The following is a 16,475-nucleotide window of genomic DNA, read 5'->3' as shown; positions in this document are numbered from 1 at the left end:
ATACACCTTAATAAAATGGGAATGGTTGGTGATATTAACTTCCTGTTTGTAGCACATTAGTATATGGGAGGGGGAAACTTTTCAAGATGGGTGGTGACCATGGCGGCCATTTTGAAGCCGGCCATTTTGGATCCAACTTTTGTTTTTTCAAATGGGAAGAGGGTCATGTGACACATCAAACTTATTGGGAATTTCACAAGAAAAACAATGGTGTGCTTGGTTTTAACGTAACTTTATTCTTTCATGAGTTATTTACAAGTTTCTGAGCATTTATTAAATGTGTTCAAAGTGCTGCCCATTGTGTTTGTCGTGGATTGTCAATGCAACCCTCTTCTCCCACTCTTCACACACTGATAGCAACACCCCAGGAGAAATGCTAGCACAGGCTTCCAGTATCCGTAGTTTATATATATATATATATATATATATTTTTTTTTTTTTTTTTTTTTTCCCCACACGTTGGATTTGTGTTTATACTAGTTTTATACTATCTTTTTCCTATGTAGGCATCTACAGATCCACTCAACATCTGACTCTGTATTTGTACACTGAAACAAACAGAGGTGTCACATATTTCCAAGCGGCAACTTTAACACTTCTCAGTTCATGTTTCTTTCACATGGAGTCAGAGGAACATAATGCATTAAAAAGGCAGGTTAGCGCAGAGCAACCCCTCTCTGACAGACAGGCAACTGGGTGGCCCCGGTCTGAGCTAATTTGAGCTAATCCCACACACAGCAGGGGCTAAAGGGTGGGAGAGTGTTTTCCCTGGCACAGTTTGGGAGGGCGGGGGTGGGGGGGGGGTGTTTTAGGGGGTTGGCAAAAATCAAAGGGACAGAACTACAGAAAAAAAAGGGTGTTATGGCAATATTGTTCTCATAACAGTCACAGCAATAAAGCTATTTGAAATTGAATTGTGAAAAAAGTGACAGATGGAGAGGAGGGAAAGGCAGAAATAAAGAGAGAGAGAGAGAGAGAGAGAGAGAGAGAGTGTCAGAGAGAGAGAGAGAGAGAGATTTCGAACACTGTATTAAACTGTTGTCAGTCACGCAAGGCCAAGCCAGACCAAACTCAGCCAAGCAGACACAAGTCTCTCGGCATTAACACTGTTGTAATACAGCACAGTAAATCTCACTCTCTCTCTCTCTCTCTCTCACACTCTCTCCTCCTTTCCTCTCTCTCTCTCATTTTTCTATTGCTCTCTCCACAGCATATCCAAGTCAACCGTGACCAGAGTAGTCACACTGTGGGAACACACACACACACACACACACACACACACACACACCTCTGAGGAATTAGGCTAGCCCTCACTCAAAGCCTGACCACAGAGAAAGAGCAGCTCACTTTGCTTTAACACAGAACAAAAACAGGCTCCGCTCCAAAACGGCCAGGACAAACCTCTACCTCCGCTCCCTCTGCAGAAACCTGGCTGAGGAAAGTACAGACAACCGCTGATTAGAGGTGTGAGGATTCACAGAACTACACCATCTCCGTTCTACACAGTACACCACCATCATCATCATATATTTTCATACAACAGTAATATTCAGTGTAAACACTGAAAACACGGTATATTCTGGAAAGTGCCATAATATAAAAAATAAAATAAAATAAAAAAAGGAGACTAGAGGATGACACAAACTATGCAATGACAGATGAGCTACTGTCTCTGATTTTACATCAGCAACGTGGACCAACGAGGGAGGTGTGTCTAACAGAGTGGAGAGTGAACACAATATTCAAAACACTGTCCGCTAATTTCTCAGCCCTACTTCTAATAAAAGAAATCGTATGCATTGATAACCCAGGGCAGAGGCTCAGTACATACAACTGACCGTTCTGCATGGAGCTCAATCAATAAATCAGATCTGACATGCACTCAGACCGTTCAAGCCCTGTCTGTTAAACAGAGAAGACGCTAAAACCTAAGCCATCTTCCATTTGTGCTAATAGTAGCTAAATAAACAGGCTTCTTTGCCTTGAACACACACACACACACACACACACACACACACACACACACACACACACACACACACACACACACACACACACACACACACACACACACACACACACACACACACACACACACACACACACACACACTTCATTGCAGAACAATGGATACTCGATCCAAACAGCTGGTGGGAAGAGAGTGATTGAATGCCATCAAATCCTTGCGGAAATGTTCAAACATCAAGAGTCAAGTCTTCTGAGAAGAGTAGAAGCTGTTTCTGAAGTAAAAGAGGAGCAAGCTCCCTGTCAATACCCTTCAATTTAGAAGAAAGGTTGGAAAACTGTGAGCTGTGTGCACTAACGTTTGGCCACAGTGCATCTGTGAAATTATAATGACCTTAAAAACACAGCCTGACAGTCAGACAGGAGTAAAACACCCAGACCACTGCATACACACACACACACACACACACACACACACACACATCTCACTGGATTAGGAACACCTACCATGTTTCTACACACACTGTGATGGGAATAAGAAAGTATGCAGTTCCACAGATGGACAACAGTCTGTAAATGTAGAACTACAAAGTGCTCCTGTGTGGTCAGTGGAGCTGAGAGAATGGACAGTGAGCGTAGATACAAGGCTAGTGTGTGATGGTAATCCAGTGATCATCAGTGTATACTGATATACATGTAAACGGCATGGCGGTCCCAGTTGTGAAATTCTAAGACGTGTTTGACTGCCATTCCCACCTTGCGCCCAGTGATTCCGGGTAGGCTCCGGACCCACCGCGATCCTGAACTGGATAAGGGTTTACAAAGACTAAGACTGAATGACTGTCTGTTATTTTCCTGTGTATACAACTGTTAATTAAACTGATCAGTTATCTTGCCTCTAGCTGTGTTTACTTTGCTAACAGTAAAATGTATTGTGTTTTTGTACAGTTTAGATTACAACCTAATTGAACATACACACAGTTACTATTTACACACACAACCACAGGCTGAGCTCGCTCTCTCTCTCTCTCTCTCTCTCTCTCTCTGTGTGTGTGTGTGAGAGAGTGTGTGTGAGAGAGAGAGACAAAGCTGGGGTGGGGAGAGTGAGAGAAAAACCACCTGACATCACATGATGCTCTGATGTTTGCTCTCTTTTATTTAGAGATTTGTGATGTGTTGGGTTTATAGTTATTTTTAACTTCTTACATGTAATGTGTTGTATTCGTGTTCTGTTTATTAACCTTTAGCCGAAGTTAAATTATTACTATTTTCATTGTAATGCAATGAAGGACATCTGCCAGGATCAGCACCTTATATATATATATATATCCTCAATCCAATGAAAAACAAACATGCAGCTCCACTTTTAGTTCACTACATCATTTGAACCCAGCAGCTGTCCTTCACACTGTGTGATTTATGACGGATGGTCCAATAGAAATGCTCCAAAATCTAAAAACCTTTGACATTGACTTTCATTAAAGGCTAAGCAGCAGCTCTATGAAAGTGTCAAACAAATAAATACAGTGGAGTTTGAGTTCCTAACTTGTGTTTATTGATAGTCAGAAAACATGTTATTTCTTACTAATTGAAGGAATAAGGTTTAAAAGACCGTTGGTCCCCCCCCCCCAACGGTGTTGGGAAACTCTAATAGGCGTCTTGCCTGTGACGTAGATGGTGGACAACAACTCTAGAAGCTGCACTTAATTTAATGCAAAATGACGAAAAGGTGTGTTGTTTTTGGCTGCAATCATTCAATGTACAGTGGGACATCTGTGAACAAATGGCCCAAAGATCCCAAAATATCCAGAAAATGGACTAAATTTGTCAACTTTAAACGGGCACTTTGGAAAGGACCATCCGCTCACTCCGTTATCTGTAGCTCATTTCACTGGCGCTTTTCCAACAATATGGGCATGTAAGGACACCAACGAAAGGTGTTCAAGAGCCTCTGTAACATGGAGGTAAACAGGGTAAGGACACTTACTTTGCCTGTTTTAGTTGGTGTTAGTTAACGTTAGCTTGACTCGCTAAACTCGGTGTCTCAGATTATACTCGGCTACGTAGCTGCATTACGGAGGTTTATAGTGTCGGATGAATTCGAGTTCGACTTCGATCACATTTACAAGAATAACGGTACCTCTACATTTGAGTTTAGCTTATTGCTAGGCTAATGTCATGAATAATGTTGGTTATTTAGCTAGATACTGTCATAACAGTCAGTCATAACAGTGTTTTACCGCGGCGTTGTTCAGCTGTTGTCCACCAGTGACGTCACGGTTGCGTTCAAGAATTTCCGTAGAGAGCTCGGGTTTTTCCGTCAATTTAATAAAATTGTCAGTTTTAAAGCAAATTAAGCTGCTATTTTCATTTTAATTCATACTTATATATGTCAGTAACTAAAATAATGTGAAATATTCATGGAGGTCCATTAAGTGGTGCTTAGCCTTTAAGGTTTTTTCCTCCTGTACAGTTGCTATTCTGTGGATTTTACATTGGACATCGATGGTTTGTAGCTTTATTAACCACAGTAAAGTAGGTCAAAGAATAAAGGCTACTTTATTTTCCTAAAAACTGTTAATTCTACTCAACAAAACTTTTAAACCCTTTCAACTCAGTTGCAATGCTAACACTTAAAATATCGAAACACCCCCAGCTTCCTCTGCGACAACATGCCTTTACATATTCCACATTATCAGCCGGTCCCAGCTCAGTTTGATAAGATGGCACTTTACTGCCAACCTGACCCCCGCTCTGACACACTGAGCCGTGCTGCAAATCACAGAGGAGTCTGGGAAATCTCAGCTCTCTGCCATTACACCCCTCCCTCCTCTCCCTCTGACACCAACAGCTGACGGAAGCTGGCAGAAACGTTCCAAATAGAACTGTTCCCGCGAGAGAGCCAGAGCTCAGAAAAGGAGCAGTGATGCCATAAAGGAAAGGGTGAAGTTGTGAGATTAAATGTTCCAGTGCGCACTCCAAAATGGCCCCTTTACTGACAAACTGCACAACCCACTTTTATACATTCATGCTTAAATGGGTTTAATTGTCATAAAACTGAAAAAGCATAAGTGTGCTTTGACGTGCCAGTTACACTAATAAACCAATAAGGAAGCAAAGTGCTTAGTTTTCACAACAGAAGAGCTTTCGCTGGTACTTTATCAACGTCATTAAATACCAGCAACAGTCTTCTGGCTGTTAAAGGTCTGCACACCTGTCCTTTCAGCTCAGTGTTGTTTGAAGAGCAGAGATGGCACGGCTGGACGTTAATAATTCATCGGGTTTGTCGATGCCACTCAAGCCGATTGGTTCTTGTGCCTCTGTTGCTCTATATCTGACTATGCTCTGTCCTTGTGGAGGCTTTTCTGTATTGATAACATCTAAGTGCTTTATTATCACAGTGACCTCGTCTGACCCCTGGGTGGGGGTGGTTTGGGGGTGTAACCACACGTCCAGTGACAACATCAACACACGCAGTGCACATCACACTCTGAGGAATAGCAGTAAAGATGTGGATACAGTGGAACTTGTATTCACTGTTACCAAATGTGGTTCTTCAAGTCTAAAAGAAAACAGCACAAACACAAACACAAACACAAAATAGTAGCACATCAATCTCACACACATACACACTTCACAGGAACTAGATAAAGTCCAGAAACAGAAGAGAGTGAACATTCCAGAGGAGAACTAGACCAGACAAGGCCTCGTAACAATATACAACCCTGCGTTAGAGAACAAGAGTGTGTGTATCAGAGCTGCGAAAGAAAAGCAGAATGAAGGATGAAGAGGGACTAAGAACTCTGAGTTGTGAGAGTAAGCGCACTACAGGTGTGATGGGAATTAAGGTCCAGAGGAGTGTTTAAAGAAACCAGGACAGGAAACCAGTGGTCTGTGTGAGTGCTCTGCAGACAGGAAGCCGTGACACTGCAGTCCTGAGTGTGTATTGGCCAGCGGTGTGTTCTGACGGTGAAAATGTCCAGGCCGTTTTCATGGCCGCGGCTCACAGTCACGGATGCATTACAGAGGACATTTTACCGGGACTCGCATGTTCATAATTGCCATGACAGTCCTGCTAAACAGGTTGTGACATCTTCAGAATGCTTTGCCAGTCCTGCCTCATCACTTCTGGAGCCACACAGCCATGAGGAGACACTTTTGGTTGCTGCTCTCAAACGGTAGGTGGCTTTGCAGAACTCAGTGGTGTGATATTTACCTGTCCTGAAAATTGATGAAAAACCTACTGTAAAATACACAGCATCAGAAACATGCCAGGCTGTGACACACACACAGACACACACACAGACACACACAGACCGTTCTTTTGTTCTCTGAGCGATATGCCACTGTGATCATGTCAGTGGAACATGTTTCGTGAGGATAATGTCTCACAAAAACTGACAACTCTGTAGTAGGTAAACAAGCCTCACAGAGCTCTCTCCTGTGGTGTTTTCTTCTGTCAGCAATTTCAAGATCAATTATCTACAAAAACAAAAAGAAGCAATGAAGTTTTTCGGAAGCAGACCGTGACTCAAAGTCCAGCAGATGACACGCATAGGTTTAGAATCTGAGAAATGTGGGCGAGAGAGGGAAAAAAAAGAAAGGTACACGAAGTAAGCTCTGTATTATCCTCCTCAAATTATTATTATTTTTAAATATTTTCAGATTTATTAGGGATGCACCAATATACAAATTCTGGGGCAATGTCCAAATCCGATATTATACATGTCAATATCTGCTGATGCAGATGAATACATTAATAAAACACAGAAAGATAAGACACCCCAGATTTACAATGTAACCTACAGTATGCAAACATTCATTCATTATCTTTAACCCTTATCCAGTTCAGGGTTGCGGAGGAAACCCACACAGACACAGGGAGAACACACCACACTCCCCACAGACAGTCACCCAGAGGAAACCCACGCGGACACAGGGAGAACACACCACACTCCTCACAGACAGTCACCCAGAGGAAACCCACGCGGACACAGGGAGAACACACCACACTCCTCACAGACAGTCACCCAGAGGAAACCCACGCGGACACAGGGAGAACACACCACACTCCTCACAGACAGTCACCCGGAGGAAACCCACGCAGACACAGGGAGAACACACCACACTCCTCACAGACAGTCACCCGGAGGAAACCCACGCAGACACAGGGAGAACACACCACACTCCTCACAGACAGTCACCTGGATGAAGACTTGAACCCACAACCTCAAGGTCCCTGGAGCTGTGTGACCTCGATGCTAACCTGCTGCACTGTGCCTCCCAATGCTAATAATAAATCAAAGTAAACTTAAAGTATTTGTCCCGGTGGTATGTAGTAATTACCTTCTTTAGCGTGTCAAAAAATGTCTGGCAAATCAGGAGCTGGTTCTTAGTTTGTGGAATTTTCATATTCTCAATATATATAATGTAAGACGTCTTTATACCACTATTACAGACACCAATACTGAACTGTGAATTATGGAATATGTAACAAGGACGGCCATTTTTATCCGTGTTTTCTTCTCCTCGCCATTTTTTTTTCCATTTTTTAAGTAGAGCATAACCCAGTCTTCTTCCAGCATTGATATGATCAATAATCTTTAACCTTTAGTGCATCACTAATGTATACCGTGTGTTTCCTTATCACATGGCGCTGTGCCGTTAACCCCCACAATGCGGAAGGGAAAGCTATGCTGAGTGTTGTATTGACATGTACCGAATTAATAAGTAATGCGTTTTATTTTTAGCCCCTTACAGAGCATCATTGGCACTGTGTAAAATACAAACCCTCTGCAAATAGATGGTAGTTTTTATGACTGTAGTAAAACAAACTAGCCTCCTTTCATTCTTTTAAGAGCATGATTAATAAGAGTGCTACAATAAAACACATCAGTACTGCTTCACTCAATACAAGTCTCAATTCAATACACAAAAGCTATTGATCAGCCGGATCAATGCAATCAATACGATTAACAGACTGAACAAATGCTCAGGTCAAGACTGTATATTTCATTCATTCATCATTCATTCGTCTTGATCACGGTTGCGGTGTGTCCGAAGCCTCAATGAACACATTGTGTATTGCATAAAGGATAAAAATAATGATTAAACAATAACGCTCACTGTGGGCACAAATGACTACCCACCTTTATCTGACAATCGAGCAACAACCAAAAGCACAGGCTCATGTATGCCCCGCCCCCTCGTCTGAGTCTGTCCAATCACAGCGCTGGACACACGTTTACGTGAGTGCGCAAAGACGAGGTTATACTGAAGGTCGTGTTGAATTATCAACCAGTATCCAATCAAATACCGCAGCTGTGCATCACTGCACCCCTAAAGCTAACTGTGAATATGATCCAAATACAGAACTACAAAGGCCTGGGTAAATCTAAATTAGACTTCAGATAAACCGCACAGAAGGACTGGGAACCCCTAACTGTTGTGACTAACTCAACATTCCTCCACCCCTCATCATGACTCAACGACAGTATGTGAACATGATTTTATCCTGTGGTTGGAGGGGTCAGAACCACACGGGTCAAATACAGTTCTAATCAGCTGTCCCCTGACAAATGACTCATACGAAAAACACGATAAACGCAGAGAGAGTGGCAGAGAGAATAGAGATAGTGGGAGTCTGTGAGTGTGAGTGAGAGAGAGAGAGAGAGAGAGAGAGAGAGAGAAATAGTATGAGCAAGAGAGTGAAAGAAAGAGTGTATGAGAAAGATAGAAAGGAGGAAGGAAGTATATGGACCAGGCGGAGGAAGTGATAAAACACAGGCCAAAACCAGAATGAAACCCTGTGGTTTGCGGTGATTATCCCCCATTTCTGCTTCCCATTGAACACAAGGTGAACTGAGGCTGGAGAGGCATCCCTCAGTCTAACGAGGCCAGGCACATGAGGGAGGACTCACACTGCCAGGCTGTGTTCCAATTCACTCATCAGGCATTTGTGCACTAAACTGGTTACAGCTCAAACACTACATGAGACCATTACGTTTAGTGCACATTCAATGCTATGTTTAACCCTCCTCTTTGTATAAATAATGCATTTACTGTCATTATTGGTGAGTGTACAAAACCGTCCACAGGTGTGTGTGTGTGTGTGCGCGCGAGTGACTGCGTAGGTGTGTAATGACATGAAATGAACGGGCACCCTGTACTGAGTGTGTACCTGCTTGTTTTCACGCTGGAAAGAGGTCCAGAGATAGAGATAGAGAGAGACAGAGAGAGAGAGAGAGACAGAGAGAGAGAGACAAAGAGAGAGAGACAGAGAGAGAGAGACAAAGAGAGAGAGAGACAGAGAGAGAGAGACAGAGAGAGACAAAGAGAGAGAGACAGACAGAGAGAGAGACAGAGAGAGACAAAGAGAGAGAGAGAGACAGAGAGAGACAAAGAGAGAGAGAGAGACAGAGAGAGACAAAGAGAGAGAGAGAGACAGAGAGAGACAAAGAGAGAGAGACAAAGAGAGAGAGAGAGACAGAGAGAGAGAGAGAGACAGAGAGACAAAGAGAGAGAGAGAGACAAAGAGAGAGAGAGAGAGACAAAGAGAGAGACAAAGAGAAAGAGAGACACAGAGAGAGAGAGAGAGACAAAGAGACAGACAAAGAGACAGACAAAGAGAGAGAGAGACAAAGAGACAGACAAAGAGAGAGAGAGACAAAGAGACAGACAAAGAGAGAGAGAGAGAGACAGAGAGAGAGACAGAGAGAGACAGAGAGAGAGAGAGAGAGAGACAAAGACAGAGAGAGACAAAGAGAGAGAGAGAGACAAAGACAGAGAGAGAGAGAGAGAGAGAGAGAGACAGAGAGAGAGAGACAAAGAGACAGACAAAGAGAGAGAGAGACAAAGAGACAGACAAAGAGACAGACAAAGAGAGAGAGAGACAAAGAGACAGACAAAGAGAGAGAGAGAGAGACAGAGAGAGAGACAGAGAGAGACAGAGAGAGAGAGAGACAAAGACAGAGAGAGACAAAGAGAGAGACAAAGAGACAGAGAGAGAGAGAGACAAAGAGACAGACAAAGAGAGAGAGAGACAAAGAGACAGACAGAGACAGAGAGAGAGAGAGAGAAAGAGACAGAGACAGAGAGAGAGACAAAGAGACAGAGAGAGAGAGAGAGACAAAGAGACAGACAAAGAGAGAGAGACAAAGAGAGAGAGAGAGAGAGAGAGACAGAGAGAGAGAGACAGACAGAGAGACAGAGAGAGAGACAGAGAGAGAGAGACAGACAAAGAGAGAGAGAGAGAGAGAGAGAGAGAGAGAGAGAGAGAGACCTTTAAATAGCAGTTGAAAAAAAACTAATTTCAAAGTTATTTCCCACAAATCACTCCCCCACATCAATGAGAGACAAGTTTAAACCCTCCCTCGACTCCTGAAATGAGATAACTATGAGATAAGTTATGACAGAGGAAAGAGATGATCTAGAGAGAACTACTCAGTATGATGAGAACCGTCTCGTCTCCATCACCGACTCAGGGAGCTCACGGTATCTGCACAGTAGCTCCAGACGATCGCAGCCATGTGCTTTACAGTACGCTCTGGAGCCGAACGCTGACAGCAGCACGGCAGATCACATTTCAGTGGGATAAAGGTCAACAGATGGCAGCTCAGGGGCTTTCAGGAACAAAAACACATTCAGAGCTGTGTGAGGCTCTAGTGGACACTCAGAAAGAGCCCAGAGCCCCGCGTGTCTACTTTTCGTGTCACTACGGGCTGTAAATTAAACAGTGTTTAGGACAAGAACGAGGAGACATGCTTCTGACCCGACGCTCCAGAAAGAGCAACATGACCCCGCAGCCCTTGCTCTGTGAATCAATCGATAAAGTATTAATAGCAGACCCTTGATGTCTGCTTCGGAACACAATCTTCAGAGATGCTCTGATGCCACTGAAAACAATGACAAGTCATTTTAAATACTCACCGCACAATACTCGAGCACTGGGCTCCGTCACTGACCCGGGGAAACGCAGCTCAGTTTATGTTAGAGTACGGTTTCTGCATCTCGGACATCGTTTACTAACAGCTTAATGCACGGTGTGTTTGGTCAAAAGTCATAAAGCAAGAAAGTAAACGGAGAGGAGAAACAATGACATAAGAACGATACCTTCGTCTGCAGATGTTGGTGCTTATGACGACTGAGGGTTAGATTTATTCTCCTCCAACAAAGGGTCAATATCATATTTCTTTCAGAACTGATTATAAAATCTGTTAATGGCTCAGCACCTTCATACGTCTCTGAAACGCCTGCCTGGGTACATTTCAGATCATGGTTTACGACCATCCACTGGTAGCCTCCTCGTATGAAGCTCAAAAAGCAGACACGCCTCATTCTGTTTTTCTTCACCAAAGATTTGGAGCACATTACTAATAGATATTTATTTGTTTATAAACGTTAAAATCATATTAAAATCACACTAAGCTTTGATTTGTGCTAATTCTTTATTTAATTCTTTTGTTTTTCACTATTATTATTATTATTATTATTAATAATTATTGCAGGTGATGCTGGGTTACTGCGCAAAAATATTCAGATTTTTGGTACAATGCAAAAAATGAAATCTAAGCGAGTAAAATTGACTTAAATCTAGTCTAAATATCTAGTGTTACTAATTCGGAAATTGTCGTAAGAATATAATACGATTATTCAACTTATTTTTCCCTGTTTTAAGTCATTTTATCTACAGAAAGTGTCTTCTTCAAATGGCAGATATTTTTGCTTCTTTTAAGCATCATTTTCTGTTAATTCTTGAATTAAGCAAAAATTTCTGCCAATGGAATAAGACACTTTCTTAAAACAGGGAAAAATAAGGTAGAAATAAGTTGAATAATCGTATTATACTCTTACGACAATTTTCGAATGAGTATCACTAGATATTTAGACTAGATTTAAGTAAATTTTACTCGCTTAGATTTAATTTTTTGCAGTGCATTTGTAACATTTTGTAAATAAAGTTATCATTAAAATGAAAGTTATATTTCCTTGCGAATTCCCAGTCACGGACTTTTGCATTTTTGTCATAGTGTCAAATAAGTTGGGCTGGAAGATTGACGAGTCATACAGTCCATTCTGTGGCTATTAACTAGGAAACCTGCTTAATTAGCAAACGTAAAACCCAAATACCACTACAAAAGGTTTATGCCCTCTAATCCTGCCTCCGAACTGACTGAGAACCGGACCACGTCACAGCTGTTTACCGTAGTAAAATCAGCTCAGATCCTGATATACAGGAGGTCCTCGGGTTACGATGTTTCGTGGTTACGACACATCTCCCATTTACTGTATAAAGCCTGGTTTCGACTTAAGTGGTTTTGTGTCGTAAACGTCGTAATGTGAACTAACGTATCGCGCGGCAGAAGAATACATGGTTACGCGGCTCGGGACCGAGGAGGATAGGTGTTAGGATCGGATAAGTGCTTACAGTATGTTATTTACGTACAGTATGTACGTATGTTCCGACTTACACGGAAAATGGGTTTACGACGCGACATAGGAACGGATCAACGCCGTAAGTCGAGGACCCCCTGTATAAGGTTTTGTGATTACACACGGTTAAAATTAGCACCTCCTCCATTTTGTGTCTACAGTAAAGTAACGAAGCCCCGCCCCTTCATTCTCATCTCAGCTAACTCCATTCAAATAGCATTGATATCCACAGGCGTGTAGGAGAACAATACTGAAAACCAGTATCTCCTACAGCTGCGCACCCTTAAAGCAACTTTTTATATTAAAATTACAGCTTCAAAATCATTGTGATGTTCCTCTGAGCTGTAACAGGGAGAATGGTGCTGTTGTCGTTGCTGCTCAGTACTGCAGAAACTGCACTATGTAACATTTGGAGGTAGGACCCACCCCCCACCACTGATTTTAGGAAAGGGCTGTAAAGGTGAATTACACTCAGCAACTGTAGGGGGAGCCCAAGAGCAAAAATACCAAATCTTCCCAACCCTGTGTCCAAAATGACTCCCTATGCATTATTCCGTTTATTACTCACTATATAGTGCACTATTCTAGGAGAGTAGGGATTTCAGACACTACCTCATGGTCTTTAACCAAACAACGCTATGGATTATGGGCAATCTGCTATCTGCTAGTGTACATGTTTTGTACACTCCTTTTTGCAGTGCACTCTGGGATTATTTCAATTCACTGTATAATGTCACATGTTTTCAGACCCCTAAAACAGTGCACTATATATTGAATAGGGCACAGATTCAAACACAGCGCTAGTGTTGTTTTAATTGTGGCATAAATAAAACAGAACAGAACGGGGTCTGAATGTTATTTTATATGAATCCTGCAGTCCACCTTAAGTGCCCATGTTTGTGTCAGTGTCTGCTAAGTAATTATGTTCATAAAAGGTTTATAGTGGTGTGCATCAGGTGTGTCAGAGCAGGACAAATGTAGGCGCAGCTCCAGGAGCAGAGCTGGGAAAGCCCTGTTTAGAATAGATTTATTTTCCATTAATTGAGCAGCCAATTAATGATAGTGTGAGGTGCGTGAATCACGTCTGGGAAATCTAAGCCACTATCTCCCTGCTCCAGTGTTTTAGTTCACCATCATCAGCCAATTACCTAAAGATACTCCTTGGTTTAAAGATCTGAGGAAGCAGAGGACTGGGCGTCATTTCATATTCCTCCAGCAGGAGCGGAGCAACACTGGCGCAGGGTTAGATTCAAGAAATGAAGACACGGTTTAGAGCAAGGTTTCCTTGTGGTTTTCAGACAAAAGTAAGTCACAGATGTTTCATTAAGACTCAGAACTATGTTCAATCATGGAAAAAGGGGGTGAATATGTCCCCCATAAACGTTCTATCAGGGTTATGACTGCTGAGGAAACATTTATATGCCTCAAAGTACACCACCGTTTAGCAATGCACTGATCTAGGAATAAGGACAGACGATGATAACAAATATTTTACCTCTTGTAGTCTCTTCTTGGCTCTCTGCAGTGCGTCCTCGTATCCTTTGTGCCGGAGCTCGCTCAGACTCTCGTAGTACTCCTCAGAGTCGTCTCCGTCAGCGAACAGCACCTGAGAGAGGATCTTCCAGCCACAGGTGTCCAGAGCATGGCCCAGGTAAACCTGCAGCTGGTAGCAGAGCGCTTCTGTTTCCCTGGGACTGAGCTGCGGTGGTCCAAAGAGCACAGCCCACACGGCGGATGGTTCCTCTGGGAAAGCTGGGAGACAGGGCTCCAGAGCGGCGTTCACGGCACACAGCTGGAGGTGCGCTGCTCGGACGTCCTGGAAGGAGAAAAGTCCGGCCCAGCTGAAGTCCTCACGAACGCCTGAGAACTCAGAGTCCTCCGATACTGGAGAGGAGGGCTGCAGGAAACAAACACAGATTAAAAATCATACAATAATGAGAGCTTCATTTAAACTCTACATTCAAATATATGGGTTAAATTAAGGCTGGACGATACAGCCAAAATTTATATCACGATATGTTTCTTAATTGTGGTCGATACGATATAATTCCGATATCAATATGAACAACATAATATCTACTGAAAGACTTCGAAGAACAATCAAGAAACATATTATATTGCGATCTATATTTACATTGAAATATTTTCCAGCCCTAGATTAAATTCTAGAGCTTACTTTCCTGGAATACCCATCTGCTCTTGCATGGGTGTCTTGCCCTGGGAATCTGGAAGTGTTAAGGGGTGGGGGCAGGGTCTGAGTACCCCAGGATTAGTGCATTAGATACCGTTGTACATTAAAGGAGACATATTATGAAAAAAAAGTATTTGCTCAGTGCTTGTGCACATTATTTTGGAGATCTGAAGCCCACCAGAGCTTCTGCTCCTCGCTCCTCACTGCTGTGCGCTCGGGGTCGGGGTGAACAGCGAGCGGCTCATTATAATTTAAAGGAACAGGAGCTGAGAGCAGGCGTTCTGAACAGGGGTAGAATGCTGCTGTGGGGTTTGAGCCTTGTGGTAATTTGACCAAAGCAAGTCACAGATCCTTAAGACCCAGAAATGTGTTCACTTGTGAAAATGAGGGAGAATGTGTCTCCTTTCAAGCCACATATTTACAGAGAGATATGCACCACTACAAATGTGAACAAACCCACACTGTCCTGCCTCCATGCTGTGTGATTTTAGGTTTTAAACATGCTCACGTTGACCACATTAGTGTGATATCAGTATACTGGCTTTACCACCTTCACAGAGTAAACACACACACAGTATGACCAAATCAGCCCTTAGGTCTGAGAACATGTTCAGCTGTGCATATGCAGTGTAATTACCATGACATGAGAAACTCTAGACACTGGAGCAGATGCACATGAGGTTAAGGTTCTGTACTCAATGCCAATGTCGACTAGGAAGGTGTCGGTCCTTGAGCAATATACATTTATAAATACAGGGCTGATATCTAGCCTGGGATCTCAGGAAACACAAAGTGGACAAGTGTGAAAAACGCCTTCAGCTTATCATTCACGTTTCAAAATCTGCTGTGTAAACACTTACATTGTTTTGACAGTGAAGCTGTAGCTCCACTTTTGTATTTTGACCAAAACTGAAACAAGTTTACGCTGGTCAAAGACGCCTGATGAACAGAGCAATAGAAACACAGGCTCACACTAAAGTTTGGAATGTACACAGTGAATAAAAGGGTTGTTTTAAGATAATAAGTTCTGCCCTGACACCTCTGTCAAAACAACAGTGATGTGTTAAAGAACCGTGACCAACAATAACCGCGGTTATATTTCCATTTCTCAATTTCACAGCACTGACCGGCTCCACCACCTCCACGTCGCCGGCGACAGCATCTCCAGTCCCGGCCGCTTTCACGGGGCTTGCCGCGGGTTTGCTCTTCTCCTTCCCCGGGCTCCGGAGCGCTGTGGGCCGGCGGCTGGCCTCCTCCGCGGCGGCCGGGGCCGGATCACTTTCGTCGGCCGCTTCTGCGAGCGAGTCCCGGAGAACCGTGCGCTTCTGGACGGTCCGGTCATGGCAGGTTATGGCGAACTTTCCTTCCACGTCGTTCCAGGCCACGATGAACACGAACTTGTGCTTCTCTTTCTCGTCGAAAATATTCGGCCGAACCGAAACCCAACCGGACTCTAGAGTATCCTCCATCGTGAAAGACATTTCACGGACACCTCTCTTCTGTTTCTCCTCCTTTTCTCCGCTTTCGACGAATCCTAACCTTCAGTGTTTATTCTTCAGCTCCTTCGCCTACAAACACAAGACTAGCCGTCGACTAAAAAACATAATCGAGTCGAAGGCAACACTCTAAAACTAAGATACACATCAAACCCGACGGTTAATACAGTGATAAAACAACAACAGACACCTCCCGCCTCCTCCTGAACTAAAGACATAATCGCAGAACTCCGTTCCCCCGTTCATCCTCGCCTCGATTTTTGATCGACGGTTATTTTTGTTCGCTGTCGATTCTTTTCAAACCGCTTTGATCTATTTCTGCGTTCGGGCCTTTGTGCTGCTCTAACGGACAATGCGGACCCCGCTCGCGCTGCTCTCCGTCACGTGGGAGG

At 43.3% G+C, this 16,475-nt stretch overlaps 1 protein-coding gene across 1 annotated transcript in view; it reads right to left on the bottom strand.

The window, feature by feature from the left end:
- jmy (junction mediating and regulatory protein, p53 cofactor) overlaps nt 1-16,475 on the bottom strand; it is a 48,657-nt gene extending 32,182 nt beyond the window's left edge. The window contains exons 1-2 of the mRNA XM_066645260.1: nt 15,715-16,475; nt 13,892-14,293 (exon numbers count right to left, since the gene is read on the bottom strand). Coding sequence (XP_066501357.1) covers nt 13,892-14,293; nt 15,715-16,068 — 756 coding nt within the window. The 5' untranslated portion in view covers nt 16,069-16,475. The remainder of the gene's footprint in view (nt 1-13,891; nt 14,294-15,714) is intronic.

This window comes from Hoplias malabaricus, chromosome 15 (assembly GCF_029633855.1).
Source record: "Hoplias malabaricus isolate fHopMal1 chromosome 15, fHopMal1.hap1, whole genome shotgun sequence".
Classification (NCBI taxonomy): Eukaryota; Metazoa; Chordata; class Actinopteri; order Characiformes; family Erythrinidae; genus Hoplias; species Hoplias malabaricus.
This window is presented reverse-complemented; position numbering and strand designations above follow the sequence as displayed.